The 20,096-nt window shown below is 40.6% G+C and overlaps 1 protein-coding gene across 1 annotated transcript; it reads right to left on the bottom strand.

Annotated features, from left to right (window-relative positions):
• Positions 1 to 3,796: 3,796 nt before the first annotated feature.
• Positions 3,797 to 17,242, bottom strand: LOC135802436 (uncharacterized protein K02A2.6-like). The gene is made up of 3 exons (XM_065316021.1): positions 17,065 to 17,242; positions 5,091 to 5,702; positions 3,797 to 5,037 (listed from the first exon to the last, which is right to left on the bottom strand). The coding sequence occupies exons 1-3, from the start codon at positions 17,240 to 17,242 to the stop codon at positions 3,797 to 3,799; spliced, it is 2,031 nt and encodes a 676-aa protein (XP_065172093.1).
• Positions 17,243 to 20,096: the final 2,854 nt, after the last annotated feature.

Below are 20,096 nucleotides of genomic sequence, written 5' to 3'. Positions count from 1 at the left end.
CCAGTCTTTCAGCCTCTGGTTTACGAACAGATTTTATTTACAATTTTGTTAACTTATATATATACCGAGACTAAACATAGATAAAGTTTCTTAGACTAAACACAGATAAAGGTTCTTAGACTAAGTAAAAATATAATTAAATACAAGATATTATAGATAGATACATTACATATTGATAACACTAATTTTGACTAGTGTGGTCAGTGATTAAAACATTATTACAGTGAAATACGCATTAGATGTTTAACAAGTGATATGACGCACAAATTATATTAAGTCTCAGGTTCTAAAATTAGTGAAGGTTACTTCGGGTCATAACAGAATACTGATTAAACTTTTAGTGTTTATTTAACGAAGTTAATTAATTGTTTAACTTTATCTGGTGTAATAGTCGCAGGGGCTGGATCTACAGGAGAATCGGCTGTCGATTTTTGTACCCATTGCACATTTATCAGCGTCTCCACCACTTTTGTGAGGTTACCTAACTGATTCTGCATCTTTTTTCATTAATCTTCTTTTCTACGTCTCAAATCTCTCGAACGAGATTGTGAGGGATTGTCCACAGCCCCCGCTGATTTCAATTCTCCCTATATCTCTGCGATTTGGCTCCCTGGCCGCAGTTCGATAATTGCACCGTCGGGAATTTTCAGCGGACGGGTTTTGGAGCTTACAACAACCAGGTTGGCATCGTATCGTCCGTCAGGAGTTGCTTCTCCCAGCGTGTGCCTGGTATTTTATTGGGTTTCTCAAAATGCATCATGGCCAGAAACGGTTCTTGGGTGATGTACGTCAGCAACAGGTCAAAATGCTGGGCAGTGTCACCCACGACGAGTTGCTGCACCTGCTCGCACACGTCATTAATATTTACTGCGGTCTCTACTTTACCCTTGGTCTCCACCGTCTTTTGCCCGAAACCTCACAAAGAGATCATGTGTGGCAGCACCTTCAGTCGTTTAGCCAACGCGACGCTCTCTGATCCTGCACACAGCACTCTCCTGATCGACGTAGGTCGTCACTGTGTGCTTTCCCCCAATGGAGGCTTCCTTGAGGTACATGCCTCACTCCTACCTGGTAGGGCAACGTGGAACTGTGCCTGGCTTCCGGGGTCGCCTGTTTAACTTCGGCGGTAACTGGAGGTGATGGCAATAGCGTGCGACGTGACCGTACCTTCGGCAATGGAAACATTACGGCTGATCGTCTTTGTCTCGAGCTGGTAGTCTAGACGCGGCGATGACGATGACGATGTACGCCATGTACGCCATGTACGCCATGTTGGCGTCGGCGTGCTAACATGTAAAAGTTGCTATTCCATCTCGTAACACACTCTTGGATTATCTTCAGCTTTGGTTGATTAAGTTTTTCTTGTAGATTAGCAAGTTCATCTTGAGCTACATTAGAGTGGTGAAAATGTGTTGCTATCTTTTTACAAAGATAATTTTAATTTTTTAATTTGTATTTTAATTATAAACTTGGTTGACAAATGTCTTAATGAATAGTCGACTTATCTGGACGAAGTACCAATAACAAATGGCGTTATTTTTTAGCGCACACTTTAAGTAGGTGGGGCGAAATGCTGACTTCTCAGTCCTCGTCTTGTGACATGCGTATAATATAATTCCTCCCCCGTTAACTAAAGTCGTCCACGTCTTTTTGAAGTTTGGCAACGACAATGTTATTGCGTCTAACATTTCCTAACATTTACATTTCTCTTAATTAGTTTAAACGTTAATACAATTATTAATGCAAAAATCAATACAGTAGTTCTAGTTAAAATGCGTGAACAACGGGGTTGATTTCTAGTTTGTCTTCATTAAGTATTCTGAAATCTCGAATTAGTTTCTTTGCATCTTTCAAATGCTTATTTTTTAAGGTAATTACATAATTACGTCTGATATCTAAATTGATTTTTGGTAGTTTTATTTTGTAGGTAATATTTGAGCTTACCCATGTACAAGTATTTTACATTTTGATGCAATCAGTGCATTTTTCTTAGTAATAAACTTATTAATTTATAAACTACATTCTTCCAAAACGTCGTAAAAGTGCACTGTTCTGGATTTTCTAGTAGGCACTTGTATTTGTTGAGTTTTTCAACACAGCACTTCAGTTTCAATTTCGTTGCACGATTCATCTGCCCACATTTCTTCTGTTGCTCCAATGGTACTGCGATGGTGGCATAAGTACTTTCGTGTTGTCGTTAGGGATCGGATAAATTTGTTGGTATAGATAAGTATGTTCTTTGACAATAGGGATACACAAAATGCAAACAATTGTTTCTTTGATTGCGATTGTTTTGAATTTTGAAAATTTGAGCAGTTTGAAAGGGTGAGTTTGCTCCAACTTCAGCAATTCGTTTGGTTTGCCTGTTAATGCAAGCTGATTTGTAATATTTAATAGATCAAATGTCGATATCAATTCTAAATTGAAGATATCTTTAAAAGCGAGTCTTATTGTTCATTTAATTGATTTTAAGGTTTCCAGAATTGGTAGGCTTAAATAAATCTCATATTGGAAAAGAGAGTGCAATTCATACTCGGTTGAACATTTTGAAGTGCTGCGAAACAATTATTAATGTTGCTTTCGATTATATCCAAAGTTTTAGCGTACTTGTCAGTCAGATGGTTAGCAAAAGATGTACATTTGTGGATACCTTTAATAATCGCATTTTTATTTTTGAAAAGTGCGAAAAGATTTTTATTAATTTCTTGTTGATCTTCATCATCTAAATTTCCGGTAATGAACTTCACATTTGCAAGTCCTTTTTTGTTTCTTCGGTGTAAATTAAATTTTGTTAACGTATTTTCAATCTGTTCGCAATTTGATTTCAGAATGTTCATGATTTGTAACGCATTACTGATGTTAGCTGATTTTAACTCGGCTATGTGTACATGGTTTAACAACTTATAATACTTAGATTCTATTTCTCTAAGAATAACATAAAAATGAAACTTATGGTATCTATCCAATATTTTGATTTCCATCTGGTTGACCGCCTCCCCTGTTTTGCTCGGAGGTGTAGTGTCTTCTCGGGGCCGTTTGCTGCTTACCTCCGGTAGTGACAGCGCCTTTCCAAGAGGTGGTGTCCGCGGAGACTCCTCTCCGTCCGACCACAGTCTTGTCCTTGTTATGCCACCCACTAAGGTGATATTTGGCGAGCCGTTGGTCAGCTCGTCATCCTGCCAGTAGCTAGATCCTCCTGATCCTGCGGTCGACGGGGTGCCCGGTGTTCTTGGTGGCGTCCTCTGAAGCCCTGCTCTCTTGAATGCCTTTTGCTCGCTGAGCTCGCTGAGCTGGATATGTGGCCTGATAACCTTGCCTTCCGTTCCAGTAATTCTTACTTGACTCCCAGCCTGGTTCATCGCTGGGGTCTTGCAATCATGGGATGACGATCCAGTGGGGCCTGCAACAACCCCCTTCAGGACCGGCACTGAGGTATCCCTCCCCTGTGCGGTAAACTTTTTCTTTGTCGGTTCCATGTCCATCCAGAATAAGTACGTTTTTAAGCTGCCGCCAGCTCGCGCCCTTGATCCTTTAAGTCCTGGCTCGACTGTGTTTGGGCACGTTAGCTTCCCCCACTCGCTGGCTTGCAGGGGTACTGAGCCCCGGACTACGCCAAGGTGTACCCATCCCGGGTCAGCAATGTTGCTTTAGCAAGCGCTTCCTTTCGCAAAACCCGGAACGCTGCACATGCCCTCATTCCAAGTGATGGGTTTATTTCCTTAATATTGCCGTGAAGTAGCTCATTTAGTGGAGCCTGAAGAGAAGCAGCTCGAGGATAAACCTCCTGTAAAGTTGATCATCCCGAGAAACGCCGAAGTTGTTTAGCGGTCTCAGGTTGCGTAAAATCCATAATCGCTTCTACCTTTGTTGGGAGCGGGCTGGTGCCTTGACTGGACACCAGATATCCAAGGAATTTTACGCTATCCTGGCCAAACACACACTTCGCAGCATTAATTACCACGCCGTAGTCGCTCAGACGCTGGAACAGCTGATGGAGATGAGTTGCATGTTCCTCCTCACTGGACGATGCTACCAAAATGTCATCTATATATGCGAATGCAAAATCCAACCCTTGGAGAACCTCGTCGATGAAACGTTGAAACGTCTGCGAGGCATTACGCAGTCCGAACGTCATGACGGTGAACTCGAAGAGTCCAAACGGGGTGATTATTGCAGTTTTCGGGATGTCCTCGGGAGCCAGCGGAATTTGGTGAAAAGCGCGCACGAGGTCTATCGTCGAAAAGATAGTCTTCCCGTGCAACGCATGAGCAAAATCTTGAATGTGACGTACCGGATACCGATCCGGCAAGGTCCTAGCATTCAATGCTCTGTAATCTCCGCATGGTCTCCATTCTCCCGTTTGCTTCGGCACTAAATGAATCGGTGATGCCCAAGGACTCTGGGACGGTCGGGCCATCCCAAGTTGGATCAAGGCAATGATTTCCTTCTTGGCGGCGGCAAGACGATCGGGCGCTAATCTGCGCGGATGTTGCGCAACCGGTGGACCTGGTGACGTAGCGATGTAATGGACGGTATTGTGCTTCGGTGGACGACCTGCACTTTGCGGTTTAGTGATGTCCGGGTATGCACTTAATACCTCACCGAACACAGACGCACCCTGAATGGCTTTAATCGACGGGGTGCTACAGACTGCCAACTCGCCATGCGATGTGGTCAGTCCCGAAGCTACCTCCCTCAATTCACCGTTTTTTATGTCCACGATTAAGCCGAAATGATGCAGAAAATCCGCACCGATTATGGGGCGATCGACATCTGCAATTATAAACGCCCAAAGAAACTCGCGACCTAAGCCAAAGTCTATTTTAATGTTCATGTGTCCATAAGTAGCTATAGGTGTACCGTTGGCAGCGGCCAACGAATACTCGCACGCACTATTGTGTCCACGCACTCTGTTTCGCGGATACACGCTCACATCCGCACCAGTGTCAATTAAATATACGTCGCACTCAGTGTTTTTATCCTTTAGAAATAATTGGCGCGTGGTTGCTTTGGAGGCGCGACAGTCTTTCGCGGCCACTATTGACTGCCCGCCACACCGTTTCCCGAACCAAAATGACACGGTGGCTCACATCTCTTCGCATCCGGCCCAAATCGCGCATGAAGCCAACAAATATATTGTTGCGGCTTGCCTCGCGACTTGCTGCGGTAACGCTGGCGATTGCGATGTTGATCACGACGATGCTGCACTTCTTGAACTTCCATGGCGCTCCTCTCCTCCATGCGCAACGAAAGTTCCTTCACTCTTTCGTCCATGTGCAGTGTAAGTTCTTTTACCTTCTCAGCCAAAGAGTTAACCACTTCAGCCAACGATGACTCCTTGGCTTGAAGCTGGACTGGGCTGCGCTGCGCACATGATAACTTCGTGGCTGCGTGTATGCCATCCGCCATCGATGCTAAGTAAGCGAGATCGTCGCTCTGCGCGCCAGATACAACTAGGCGTGTTGCTTCCGGCAAATTACGCATCCACTGCGTTTTGATGATCGCATCTCCGGCGAGTGGACCACCTTTCCGCTGTAGGTCTCGCAGAAACTGGGAAGGTGTACGATCGCCTATAAATTCACCTTCCAGCAAGGCCTGAATTTTCTCCTCGTTGGAGGTGCCCAGGCGCTTAATTAATGCCTCCTTCACTTCATCGTACGTGCTGTCTGGTCTTGCTATTATGTCCATCACCGCTTGACGGTCTGTTGGCGTCAAAATTGTAACACTATGGACAATTTTTCATCATCTTCCGTCACTTGAGTGAGCCGAAAGGTGCGCTCAGCAAGTGTGAACCAAACACTAATTTCTTCATTGTCCGAACGCGGAATTAAACGTACAACGCGGGCACTCGCGATTTGAATCGGCGCGGATGTACTTTGAGCCATTTCGATTTTCTAATTTTTACTCGGTACACTTATTCTCACCGCTCACACACTTAAAATTTGATAACGTGTTCTTCAATTTAATATCACGTCGGGGTCACCAATTTGTGGGATCGGTGAGTGTGGGTTATAATTGATGCAAAGACACTTGGTTTGAATATCACGATGTAAGTTTATTATACGTATTGCTATTTCAAAGATGTTCATGATTTGTAACGCATTACTGATGTTAGCTGATTTAACTCGGCTATGTGTACATGGTTTAACAACTTATAATACTTAGATTCTATTTCTCTAAGAATAACATAAAGTAAAACTTATGAGTATCTATCCAATATTTTGGCTTTTCCATGATCTTCCAATAGTCAGGATTTCCATCCTGGTTGACCGCCTCCCTGTTTTGCTCGGAGGTGTAGTGTCTTCTCGGGGCCGTTTGCTGCCTCCGGTAGTAATGGCGCCTTTCAGGGTGGTGTCGCGGAACTCCTCTCCCGTCCGACCACAGTCTTGTCCTTGTTATGCCACCCACTAAGGTGATATTTGGCGAGCCGTTGGTCAGCTCGTCATCCCTGCCAGTAGCTAGATCCTCCTGATCCTGCGGTCGACGGGGTGCCGGTGTTCTTGGTGGCGTCCTCTGAGCCCTGCTCTCTTGAATGCCTTTTGCTCACTGAGCTCGCTGGAAGCTGGATATGTGGCCTGATAACCTTGCCTTCCGTTCAGTAATTCTTACTTGACTCCCAGCCTGGTTCATCGCTGGGGTCTTGCAGTCATGGGATGACGATCCAGCGGGGCCTGCAACAACCCCCTTCAGGACCGGCACTGAGGTATCCCTCCCCTGTGCGGTAAACTTTTTCTTTGTCGGTTCCATGTCCATCCAGAATAAGTACGTTTTTAAGCTGCCGCCAGCTCGCGCCCTTGATCCTTTAAGTCCTGGCTCGACTGTGTTTGGGCACGTTAGCTTCCCCCACTCGCTGGCTTGCAAGGGGGTACTGAGCCCCGGGACTACGCCAAGGTGTACCCATCCCGGGGTATTTACTGATTCGCGTAATATTATAGTTTGTCGAAAACAGGATCGGCTTTTCATATTTTCTGTCGTCTAATATACTCCTCTGGTTCAATCTAACTGTTTGTGATATAATAACTCATAGGAAGGTAATATTTCGTCTTTTCTCCTGCTGTTGTATTCTTTATACAAAGTTTTGTTTAATTCAAGTTGATGAGCATTAAGATTTTCATAAGGACCATATAAAAGTGAAAATGGTGTAAAACCTGTTGATGAGTGAATTGTTTGGTTGTACATTGTTATTATTTAAATCATAAAATCTTGTGAAGTGTCATCTTTGTTTTTGAGATTTGCAATTATTATTTTTTCAAGAATTGTGGATTGAAAACGCTCTATCAGTGAATTCAAACTGGAATTGTAATTTGTGTATGATCTAGGTACCACCCTTGGTGTCGGTCATTCTTTGATACTCGCACATGCTAATTATATTCACCGTTCGTGTGGACCAAATTTATATGTACGATTTCGTTATTAACTCACGGATTATTAAATATAATTTATTTGTTTGTTCGAATTGCGATCGCAGATTAGAATTGATTTAGACTTCGATTAACTTGTGTTGGTTTTTAGGATTTTGTTAAGTAGGTTCTTGATGATCGATTCAGAAGAACTAATTAACTTTTACTTGTTTATTTGATGAACTTGGATAATACAATAATAGCTTAGGTCTAGGTTTGTGCTCTATTTATATGGCTTGAATCTGCGTTGCAAATAAATATGAAATTAGATGACTTTAAGACAATGATTTCTAGAGAAATTAGTAATTACGTTTTAAACAAATAGGTATTGCGCTGGAAATAAATATTGAGATTGCGTCTTAAATAATGTTTCTTGTCTGGTCATCGGCTTCTGTTTATATAAATTGCTTTCTCAATTTCTTTAACATCTTTGACCTTGTCCTTAAGTCATCATAAAACCATTCCTCTGATAACATTGTATCTACCATTTGCTTGCGCCCGCGTGACTTATGTAATCAGTCAGAGCATCATCGTCAACACCTTCGGGTTGGTCTACTAATAAGGACACTGCTGCACCTATGGCACATAAGGCCGTACCTACACAATTTTGAGTTTCGGCAAAATGTTCGTCTACTTAGCTATGTCGCTAAGGTGAGGGACTATTTTATTATTATTGCCGCTTCAGTATAAAACTCGCCTTTGCTTTTATATGATCCCAGGATCTCTTTTTTATTTTTCTCTGGGAGACCGTCGATTTTTCATTTTTCCCATGTCTCATTTACCTGAGGATGATACTTGACTTTCAATACGTTATCTCTGACCAGTTCTGGTTGGTCTGGAGGTTTCTTCTGTCATCACCGTTTCAGTTGTGACCCTCTCAGGGTCATGATCGATTTCCTAGTCTTTCTCAGCCTCTGAGAATGAATAAACAAATTTCTAGTAAAAAAGACACTTATTGTGTTCTAGTGATATTTATGTTCTTAATGAACTTTATCACCAATTTTGTTACAGTCGTATGGACCTGGTGCTGCAGACACCTCTCAACATTCGGAAGGTGGACGACGGGGCTGGATTTACATAAGAATCGACTGACGATATTTGTACCTGTTGCACATTTATTTGCGTTTCCACCACTTTTGTAAGGTTATCTAACTCATTTTGCATCTTTTCTCATTTATCTTCTTTCCAACGTCTCGAATCTCTCGAATGAGATCGGGAATGAGATCTAGATCGTCTTTTACCGATGTCGAGAATTTACTTGTATAAATTTTTGTAATAATTATTCTATTTCAACAGTTCCGTATAGAAAACGTATAGAAAACATCATATCGAGGCAAGATGGCGGAAAGCGCCAAAATATTTTGAATTTAAGCGTTAAACGTTGTGGGTTAAGGTATTGCAAGCATGACTACATTGTACTATCATTAAGAACGAGACACATAAAATAATGAAATGCGTATTTAACGCGTTCACGCCGACGACATGTGTATGCTCTATCGGGCGTTGTGTACCACTGGTGGTACACACAATGCGATTTATTTTTTGGTACGCCGCCACTGGAGACAGAGGTGTGCACCAGGTAACTGATTTGTTGTGATTGGGTATAAGATTATAGTATAAATATGAATATATTATGCATGTATTTTTGTGACTTTCGACCAAAAACTATATGGAAAATTATGTTAGAAGAGAAAAATGTTAGTAAACCTACAGTAAAATGAAATTAGGTTGTTTCAGACGTTGTTCCATTGGTCACCCTAATCAGAAAAATTGGCTAAACGCATAAAACCAATGTTTTTATTATTAGTCAATAAATAAGTAAAAACTTCAGCATCAAAAACATATATTACAAAATATACAATATGCATACAATATTCATTTATGCAGTAATTTGAAGCAAGAAGGGCACAAAGGGGTTTATCGTTGGAGCCTGAACCAAATGTTATAACTTGCTTCGATTTTTCAAATGCAAACTTTCTTCCCTCGCATTTAATTGTTTATAGCATTCACGGCTAAGCTTCCTTGCTGTTCTTGCAATGTCCGAGTATTTTTCTAAATAATGCTTTTTTTCCCTTTGACAGCTCCAATTGATCAGGTGAACTAAGGAGTCCATCTATTACGATCTCTCTAAATTTGAGTAAATATAGTTTTTTTTGTTTCCCATTTTTTGTGGATGTACCACGCATTTGTAATGACTGTGCCACAACTTATTTCAATTACAATCTTTTTATACCACTTTATTATTTTTCGGAGTTCACTATAACAGGATGTAAGTTGATCTGATAAATTCACTCCTTTTTTTTGCTTGATTATTATCTATAATTGCGTCAGGTTTTAGTTTTCCTTTTGGATCTTTGCGTAATTTGCAGGAAGGATTTTACATGTAGTGAGCATATATTTGTTTCGTAATGTCTGCACGTTCTGTATGATTGTTGGTTTGCAAAAGTATGTTCCATTCAGTAGTAGTAATAAATATCTGGCTTGTGGAAGGATTACTCGGAAGGTACAAGACAGTACAAATTGGGATAGGATACCGTTTGTAAAGATCAAATGATGTTTCGCAAAACATTGGTACTTTCAGAATGAACACTATTCTAGTGTCAACAATGTAGGTATGATTTAAGCGTTATTAATTTTGAATAATTGATTACGTTTTCGTATGTAACCTCAAATGGTAACTGTTTAGGATTGCTTCTCGATTTCAAATTTTGTAACCAATTATATAATTCGTTGGTTGATATTATACTCGGGTGCACGAGTCTTAATATTGAAAATGTTAGAACAGTGACCAAATTGCGTAGCATGTGCTCAATTGCTTTGGTACATCAAATGTAATTGATTTAGCATATCTGTGACGTCATGAATTTCTGATTTTTCAATTTGGTTTTTCAAATGCATTTCAGCTCGCGGTAAATGTAATTCTAGTGAGACTTCAATGATTTCTGTCCATAGAGTATATTGGTCCCGAATTTGATTGCTAATCAATTTTGGACTTGTTTCCAAACTTTTAATAATTTCCTTTTCCTTTTTTTACCATCCTCACTGATTGTCTGATATAGTTTTAATTATTGAGCCTAGGGCATTAATTAGGTCTTTTTTGGGTCGTTTATTGGGATTTATTTCCCAGATTTCCGCGAAAATATTCTATATATTTGTAATAATTTTCACGTAATTTCCCAAACTTGATTCATAGTGTGGGTGACTATTAATGGTCTCCAATATTTGATAAACTCTGTTATTTAATTCCCCAAAATAGTTAATAATCAATGATACATTATAGTAATGTATGATTGTGTGATGATACTTTTGAATTTTTGCTGGACCAAAATGAATTGGTAGTAATCCGGGGTTGAAGTGTAAGTTTTTAGTTCCTATCTGCGCTGGTACTAGGGGTAATCAGTGCTAAAAGGAGGGCGAACTTGCAGAAGAACATTTTGAATAATATTTATTTGTGATTGCGTTTGCTCGTAAAAGTCGACGTCTCACTGATTGCGTTAATGTTGCCCCATATAATTATGCTAACCACTCGGATGAGTATAAATAGAATATTTACTTAATTCGTAATTTAATTATAAACTTGGTTGACAAATGTCTTAATAACTAGACGACTTATCTGGATGAACTACCAATAACAAGTGACGCTATTTTCTTGCGCGTAATTTAAGTACGTGGGGCGAAATGTTGACTCCACAGATCTTATCATCTAACATTTACAGTTCTCTTAATTATTATAAACGTAAGTACAATTACTAATGCAAAAATCAATACAGTAGTTACGAGTACAGTAAAATGGGTAACATTAACGGGGTTGATTTTAAGTTCTTCTAAGTTAATTACCTAAATACTTCTGCTACTTTTGTTGATTGAATAGCCTTTGCTGGTCATAACGCCTTCGGACAGACGATTTCTTCGAAGCTATGGTATGTACGAGACCTCAGATATCTTACTAACAATCCATTTTCCATTGATTGGAATTGATCCAACTCCTTGAACTTAAATCCTTTTGTCATCTCCGAGTTTAATGAAAGGGTCATTTATTTCCTTGAACAATTTAAAGTTCACTTCAGATTGGGTTTGTTTCTTATTTAGTGATCTGCAGTCTCTGGCAAAATGTTCCTTTTTGTGGCAACAGTTACAGGTGAAGTTCCTGTTCTTGTACCTTCGTTGATCGCTTCTTGTATTGTGAACAATGAGAGCTTTACCGGAGTCTTCGCAAGAAATTAAGTTCGCATCTTCATCAAGTAGACAAGCCGTTAAGTTGATAGATGATAAGAAGCAAACCATTTTTAAAATTTGCATTAGCAAATTTGGATGGTAATGTGCTCAGAATTTGTGTCATCCGAGTGCTTTATTTATCTGCTTGAACTTTGGTCCTTCGAAATGTGTTCAGCGACTGTATCGGTGAGCCCATCTTGCATTGGTAAAACTTTTCATGAACGATCATCTTTTTGGTTTTAGACCTCTTTTCATTGGTGGCGTTTAGCCGATCGAGAATTTCTTTAGCTGATTTACTGTTTTATATTAGAGTGATCTGTTTGAGTTCCATTGCGGAGGTTATCAAGCACATGGCGATGGCATCATCCTTTTACCATGGATGTAATTCTTTTCGTCGAAGTTACTGATGTGCATCGAAGTTAATTCGATCATGATTACTTGAATTACTGTTTTCGTCTTTACTTAATACGTGGTGTTTAATTAGCACTTGTTACTTAAGTGGTATTTGCTTAGTACGATAAAGGGGTGCGAGCACATGTTTCTTAATCTTTAAAAAACTGGAGTTTTTTTGACGAAAATAACAATCGAGATCAATTAATATTGTTTCTCTGATTTTAACTTATACGCTCTGAGCCCATAACGTATTAAGATGGCGCGGAGAATCGAGGATTGTAATACTAATTGATCTTGCAAATGTTAAACGTATAATTAAACACAAAAAGAGATGCACTCTCAACTGAGGCTACGCACGTACTACAACATTCAAGTGTTGCATTTCTTGATGGTTTCATCTGGATGCATACATATTCAGTTCCAGTAACTTTTTCAACTTAACATTGGCCTATTAACACTTGTCCCAATTAAATTGAAAGCCAACATTTTGTCAAGTGTTTGGCACAATTAATCATTAATTGCAAGATTGGTCTTAAAATGTGTTCCAATTAAATTGAAAGCAAACATCTTGTCAAGTGTTTGGCACAATTAATCATTAATTCCAAGACTGGTTTTAAAATTTGTTCCAATTAAATTGAAAGCAAACATCTTGTCAAGTGTTTGACACAATTAATTATTAATTGCAAGATTGGTCTTAAAATTAGTTCCAATTAAATTGAAAGCAAACATCATGTCAAGTGTTTGGCACCATTAAACATTAATTTTCAGGCCAGCGCTAAAATTAAATTCTGTATTTCTCTATAGTTGTTGGGATCTGCTTTGTCACCTTTTTTGAATTCAGGTACTGTTGTGGAATACTTTCAGTTATCTGGGGTTTGTGCTCAATCTAAGATCTTGTTAAAAAGCTTTGTTACCTCCTACACTTATCTGTCCCCTCCTGCTTTAAACATTTTTCATTTGATATATTGTCTCATTTCAAGTTTTATCTTTTGTGACCTTGTGGTGTTGTTTCAGTCGAGTGTTATGTTGGGCCTCGGATTAATCAGTTGGTTGTTGTCGTGCAAAGATATGACGACAGTTTGTTAGTTGGATGATTGTTCTTAATTTTTGATATTTATTTAACAAATAACTCCGCATAAGATAATTTACGCAAATTTATACAATCCAATACGTCTCGTCTCCTCTTTAACACCCTTCGCTCTCTGCTGTGTTCTCTACTCGACTGCCGTCTGGCCTGTTGTCTTCCGCGATCCCTATTATTATTGATAAACTCTTTATTTACAAAAATTCAGTTACAAAGATTCAGTTACAAAGATTATATATACATATTGTATATATACGTATGTCTACAGTGTTATGCTTATTACCTACGAAACGTTTACATAAACAGATATTCAGTCTTCAATTTTATTTTTGTGTACAGTCTTATAGTATAGCAGTCTTTTTCTGTATACCATCTTATCAGGTCATATTTACATGTTAATAATTATAATAAAGGAAAAGTGAGCTGAAAAAAAACCCTATTCGGATACAGTGTGGGTTTTAATTTACCATGGGTTTAGGAAGATAGGTAGTTGTTCATATGGTAACTTGTACTTGCCAGGAAGTCTTTGCCTCGTAATGTTATTAATTAGAGGGTTTGTGTGATTTGTCGTTTGGTAATAAAATTTGTTACTATTTTCGTCCATACAATCTAAAAGAGGCAATATGCTACATTGCCTCTGGATTGTGGTATTTCTTGTGTATCTATCCGCGCTAACAACCATTCGTAAACATTTGTTCTCGAATTGTTGTAGCTTTTTTCGATAAGTTTTGGCTATATGATGTGCCCATGCGGGGGCTGCCTACTGTAAAAGTGGTCTTATTGTAGTCTTGTAAAGTAGCAGTTTGTTCTTTACACTAAGCACGCTGTTTCTATGCATTTACGAGTATAGTTGCATTAGGGCCGCATTTGCTTTTATGATGGTGTTTTCTACGTGTTTTTTAAAAGTGAGCTTCCGGTCTATGGTCACTCCTAAATATTTGACCTCCGTTTTTTCTGGTATTTGTTGGGAATTTAGCACAACGGTCATATTTGTGCGTTGTAGTTTTCGTCTCCTTGTTGCTGTTAATAGTTCAGATTTATTGGTATTTACATTTATTTTCCACTGCTTGTAAAATTTCTCAACAGCAAGTGGTTTTGCAGCTTTTTGCGTCCAATATTTTCATTATCCGATGTGCTATATAAAATAGTGTCATCTGCAAATAGCGCAAGTTTTGTGTTGTTCGTTTTTGGTAGGTCATTAATATATAAACTAAATAACATTGGCCCCAGCACTGATCCTTGCGGAACGCCTGCATTAATGGATTTAGCTTCTGATTTTTTATTTGCAATTTTCACGTAGAGTTTGCGATCTGTTAAATAACTATGAATTAAATAGATTACATTACTTGGGTTATTATTTTGGATCAATTTGTAGATTAGACCGGTAATCCACACAGTGTCAAACGCCTTTTCTATGTCTAGTAGGACCATGTGAGCAATTTCATTTTTGTTCCAGGCCTGTTTAATATCTGTTAACACCCGGGCCAATTGATGTGTAGTAGAGTGTCCCTTTCTGAAACCAAATTGCTCAGGTAGCAGAATATTTTGAGACTGCATTTCTTTATTAAGACTAATTAGAATCGCGCGCTCTGTAAGTTTTCCTAAAGTGTTAATTAAACTTATAGGGCGGTAGTTGCTAGGATCTTGTTGAGATTTTTTTGGTTTCAGAAATGGAATTACCTCTGCTAATTTCCACAACTTTGGAAAGTAGCCTAACCTCAGTATTGCGTTAAAAATTGTGGTAAAATGAACAATTGTTTTTTTCGGAAGATTTTTTTAATACGATGTTTTGTATACCGTCAGGCCCTGGCGCCTTTGTGGCGGGTAATTTTTTAATGATGTTCTTTATGTCCGTGGGTTTGACAATATTTTTCGTGATTCGTATGAGTTTTTGGAGCAATGAAGTTATTAACTTCTTGGGATATTTTAATTTGCTCGTTAGTTAATTGATCGTCGATGGTACATATTGATGCGAATTTATCGGCAAGTACATTTGCTTTGTCAATTGCTTTAAACGCAAATCCGTCGTTGGCAGTTTTTAATGGTGATACCATATTGTTTGAATGTTTCATGGACGCTAGTAACTTCCAGATTGAGTTATTATTTGGTGTAAATGTCTTCAGTCGTTTTGACCACGCTTCGTTTTTATGTTCACGAATTTCATTTTTAATTTCAAATGAAAGGTGTGAACATTTCCGAAGTAGACTTGTGTTTCCAATGCGTTGATGTCTTCGGGGAATTGCATTTCTTTGTTTTATTTTAATAAGTGTTTGTGTTGGTATTACGTCAAATGCATTTTTGTTTAATGTTAGTATTTATGGCCGTTGTGATATTGTTAGTGAGCGTTTGCACTTGGTTATCTAAGTCTGTTGGCGAGTTTATGTACCTGGGAATTTCTGTAATTTCGTTAAGTACTTTCCGAAATGAATTCCAATCTGCACTATGGTAATCCCATCTAAAAATTGTTTCGTTTTCTCTCGCGACTCGGTGATTAAACTCGAATAGAACAGGCAGATGGTCGGAGCTAAGCTCATTTATGGTTGTGGCTTTTCCCGCAATGTTTTTCGTTAAACCAATATCCAAGGTGGTCGGTTTATTGTCATTATTTGGATAGTGCGTGGGTTCGTCAGAATGTACCAGGCAAGCACTGTTACTACTCAAAGTAGTGCATAATGACCATACCATTTGTGTTATATGAGCAGCAATTCCAAAGTTTGTGTTTGGAATTTTGATCCCCTATAAGTATTTGTTTACCTGGTTTTGCTAAAATTCTGATGAAATCGTTTGCGATAACCAGATTATTAGGTGGGTTATACCATGTCGATATGGTAATATTATTACTAATTTTTATTTGCAGCCAATAAACGAAACGTTTTTACGGATTAAGAATGCAACACCACCACCATTTGCATCGCGGTCTTTCCGAACAATTTCATAATTTTTTAGTTTTATTTTATTTGCATCGCAAATTTTGGTCTCGTTAACTGCCATTATTCGCACGTTGTAATTGTGCAAATTTGTTTTGAATTCCGTTGGCGTTCCAAAGATCTATAGACAAATTAGTCATGAATGCTCTGCGTAAATGTGATAAAAGTATTAAACTTTTCAGCTGTTGTGGTAGTTCCCACTAATCTATTGTTTAGATCTTTAACTAATTGCAGCATTCTACTGATGTTTATTGATTGATGCAGTTTATTTATTTCTGCCATTAATTCATTAAAATTTGCATAGTTTTCGTTTGTGTTTGTGGGTGGGGCTTTAGGTAGGCTAGGAATAGTTGTCGGTAATGGTATGGCGGAAGATGACATATCGCATGCAGGAAGTTTTGGAAAGTTTTGGGACAGGAAACTATCCTGGTTTGTGGTGTTTATTCTTTCTGGATGCGCTGGTTTGTTGAATTTACGCCTTGCCAGGACTGCCTCCTTGTATGCTTTGCATTCCTTGGAGTTGGCGGGGTGTTCTTAATGGCCGTTTGCGCATTTTGCTGGCAACTCCCTGGGATGGTCACACTTCCATGTCTCGTGGTTATTCGCACACTCCAGGCATGCAAACCGGGTGTTGGAGTTTGAGGTTGCATGTCCCCATTGTTGGCAGCGTTTGCACTGCCGTATATCTGTTTTATTTGATTTCTTATTCGTCGTAGTCGGTGTGCAGGTTGTAGATTACCTTCGCGTATTTTTTCTCGTGTTTAGGAGTGAACGAGAAAAAATCACTTTTTGCCTCTTTTAGGTGTTCAGTTATCTTTCATCTGTCTGCATGTTCCTTGCAGTAAACTGTTGTTCTTCCTGTTGAGATTCTCAGCCAGAATTTATCTTTGCTAATAAGGTCAACCAAGGTTCTTGTGAACACTGAAGGTGATTTCGGACATGTCTGGATTATGATTGGCGTTGGTTTACTCAGTTTTTTACGTTGTGATTCAGTTTCCTTAACATCCTGCAGAGCAGCAAATTTGTTGTCGTTCTTACATTATACTGTAACTGCTCCTGGAATCGTTGAGCGATCTTACTGGTGGAAGTGGTTCTGTCATCTCCATGTCCATTTTCATTTGTTTTGTGTTTTGATGATTCGGAATTTCTTCGTTTGCAATTGCTCGCTTGGCAGCATTTGTGCCCAACACTGTTGAGCATGTGTTCTTCTTTTCTTTATTCATTATTTTAATTTTTGTTCTTTTTTTCACTCTTATTCGCTTGTTTGCCTCGATGGCTACGCTTCGGCTAGGTACACGTCCGTCACCCACGAGGGTTGAGACGGAGCACTACCTGCACACGTCTGTTCGGCTCGAGAGCTCGAACAAGAACTCGCTGCGCTTGCGCGCCAGCCCATCCGACTATGTCACAAAACCGTACTTAACATTCGGCCCTTCCTGACCAAGACGCATCCCCGCGCTCTTCATTTCCTGTTGTATAATCCTTTAGCCAGGCTGGTCGTAGCCGCTCTCGGCTGTTGCCTGCGCGTGGAGGAGCTGGTTCGTCGCCTATGTCTTGTTGGAGCAGTATCCCCAATTCGCATATCTCCCATTGCGAAAGCGTCACAGTGCAGCTTGGTCGTATATGCGTAGCACCTGGCCCCCCGGTGGAGCTGATCCTTTTCTCGAAGGCTTTCTGCTGTTGTGTGGTCCAGCCAAACGCCGTCTCTTTCTTGGTCAGTTCCGTCAGAGGTTTACATAGAATAGCGTAGTCTCGGATAAAGCGTCTGAAAAATCAGCGAGAAAACAGCAGACCTCATGGACATCTCGAGGCACCAGAAACTGTTGGATTTGTTTTTCCTGGGCGCATGCCTTCAACAACCAACTCGAAACACAAAAAGATTAGTTCTGATTTAAAGAATTTGCATTTACGCAAATTGAATGTAAGTTCGGTGGTTCGCAAACGGTCAAAAACTAACTGCAGTGCTCCAACATCTGTCCCTCATTTGCAGCGGGCATGAGGACGTTGTCAAAATAGTTGCTTATCATCTTTTCTCTCAGGGGTTCCAGGCAAATGCTCATTAGCCTCGAGAACTCGTATGGCGCATTTGTCAGCCCACACGGCTTCTCCTCGAACTCAGCCGTATCGTCGGGTGTGCGAGAGGCAGTCGTAAGTTTGACCTTCTCCGTTAGCGATACCTGCAGGTAGCCGGACATAAGATCCAGCCCGGAATATACTTTACGGAATATACCTTGCAACCTGCCAACGTCTCGAAACAGTCGCCCAGATAAGTTCGTACGCTACGTCTGGTGGTTGAGCCGTCGGTAGTCAACCATTAATTGCTTTTCTCCATCCGTCTTCGGTACGAGTAATACGGGAGGCGTTCTCGGAGGTCGTCCTGACTCACCCGATATGTTTTGAAGGTACGTTGGAGTCTCGGATGTCGACAATCATCACTCTCGTAGTTCTCAGTTCCGTTGGGCTTTTCGTAAACACGTCCATATAATCGCACCAGACGTCGTTGAACTTCTTGGTCCGAAGTACTGTTAGGTGTGGCACTTGTGAGGGCAGATGATTAAACCCTCGTTTGAAACTAGTGCGCGACTCAGTGCGTCAACATGTGTCATCTTATCGCCAGAACGATGTTCTACTTTGAAGTTGTATTCACATAACATATTGAACCACCTTGCTACTTGTGGATATTTGGTTTCGGCAGTATTCAGGAACACTATCGCCTGGCAGTCGATGACCACAGTGAAAGGAATATTGATGAGAAAATGTAGGAGTTTCTCGTCAGCCCATACCACGGTCAGCAGTTCGAGTTTACTCGAGTGGTAGTTACATTCGACATCGCTAGTCCTGCGACTTACTGCATAGACCAAGTGAAGTTTGTCCTCGTGTTTCTGCAACAACATAGCACGCAGGCCTTGGCTGCTCGCGTTTGTGTGCAGGTAGGTCGGACGTTTCGAGTCGAAAATTTTGAGTACCGGGCCCTGGGTCAGAGATCTCTAAAGGCAGCATCATGGGCAGACGTCCAAATGTAGGATTAATTATTACGGAGCAATTTATTCAAAATGGCGGCCCTGGAACAAAAATTGGCTATAAAATGGCGGCCCTGGAACAAGAATTGGCTATAAAATGACCAAAGAAACTAGGCATTTCCTGGAAACGCCGTGGCTGGTGGATATCTGTGGGGGCAGGATACTCTGAAATTGCTCGTAGTTTCGTGGGGCCAGGCTCTATGCCATCGGCACTCAGATTGAACCCCAAATACTTCACACGTTCCTGTATGAAGTAGCATTTCTCGATCCTCAGTATTAATCCGGCACCTCTCAACGCCATCAGAGTCTTGGTTAACCTGGCTCGCATGTCCTTCCAATCGCGCCCAAGTATGAGGATGTCATCAAAGTAGTACAGCACCGTGTCATTACGGAGAGGACCCAAAACCTTTTGCATTAATTTTGAGAAGTACGAGGGGGCATTAGTTAGCCAAATACCATTCTGGTAAACTCACCCGTTTGGTCCGGAGTAATAAAAGCTATCTTTCTGCGTGCTACTTCCAACAATGGTACCTGGAGGTAACCATGAGCCAAATCGAGTATCGTGAAGTACCTTGCATCGCGAATCTGTGTCAGATGTTTGTCCATATCGGGCAGCGGAAATGGCAATGGTTCGGTCTGGTTGTTCAACCGAAGGTAGTCGACAACCATCCGGTACTCCCCAGTGTTCTTCTTCACCAGCAGTACAGGGTTGGCGCTGGTGAGGTCGTGTCGGTGACTAGACCTGCATCTCTGTATTAATTGATGATGGTGTTGAGCGTCTCGCGCTCATTGGTACTACATCTGTAAGGCTTCTGACGCACGGGTTGACTGCCCGGCACCTCGGTGATGTCCATTTGTAAGACCGTTGTGCATCCTAACTCGGAGGAATCGATCGCAATGGTGTCGCGGAACTCGTTGAGGAGGCCGTGCCGTTCGTTGACTGTGTCCATCCAAGTTGTCGTCCACGTTGATGACGTCGAGTGGAATGGGTTGCTGGCGGGGCTCAGCTTGCTCCAAATTCAGTACCTCACCCCGAAACAGACTCAATCAATCGCCC

This window comes from Atheta coriaria, unplaced genomic scaffold, assembly GCF_025399875.1.
Source record: "Atheta coriaria isolate IRGN ID8LTWV9N9 unplaced genomic scaffold, Caltech_Dcor_3.1 hic_scaffold_23_pilon, whole genome shotgun sequence".
Taxonomy (NCBI): domain Eukaryota; kingdom Metazoa; phylum Arthropoda; class Insecta; order Coleoptera; family Staphylinidae; genus Dalotia; species Dalotia coriaria.
This window is presented reverse-complemented; position numbering and strand designations above follow the sequence as displayed.

Coding starts and splice junctions, on each gene's coding strand:
- LOC135802436 (XM_065316021.1), bottom strand. CDS start 17,242: ATGAATAAAGAAAAGAAGAACACATGCTCAACAGTGTTGGGCACAAAT. Junction 5,703..17,064: donor CGATTCCAGGAGCAGTTACA/GTATAATGTAAG, acceptor TGACGCCAACAG/ACCGTCAAGCGGTGATGGAC. Junction 5,038..5,090: donor TGGGCCGGATGCGAAGAGAT/GTGAGCCACCGT, acceptor GGCAGTCAATAG/TGGCCGCGAAAGACTGTCGC.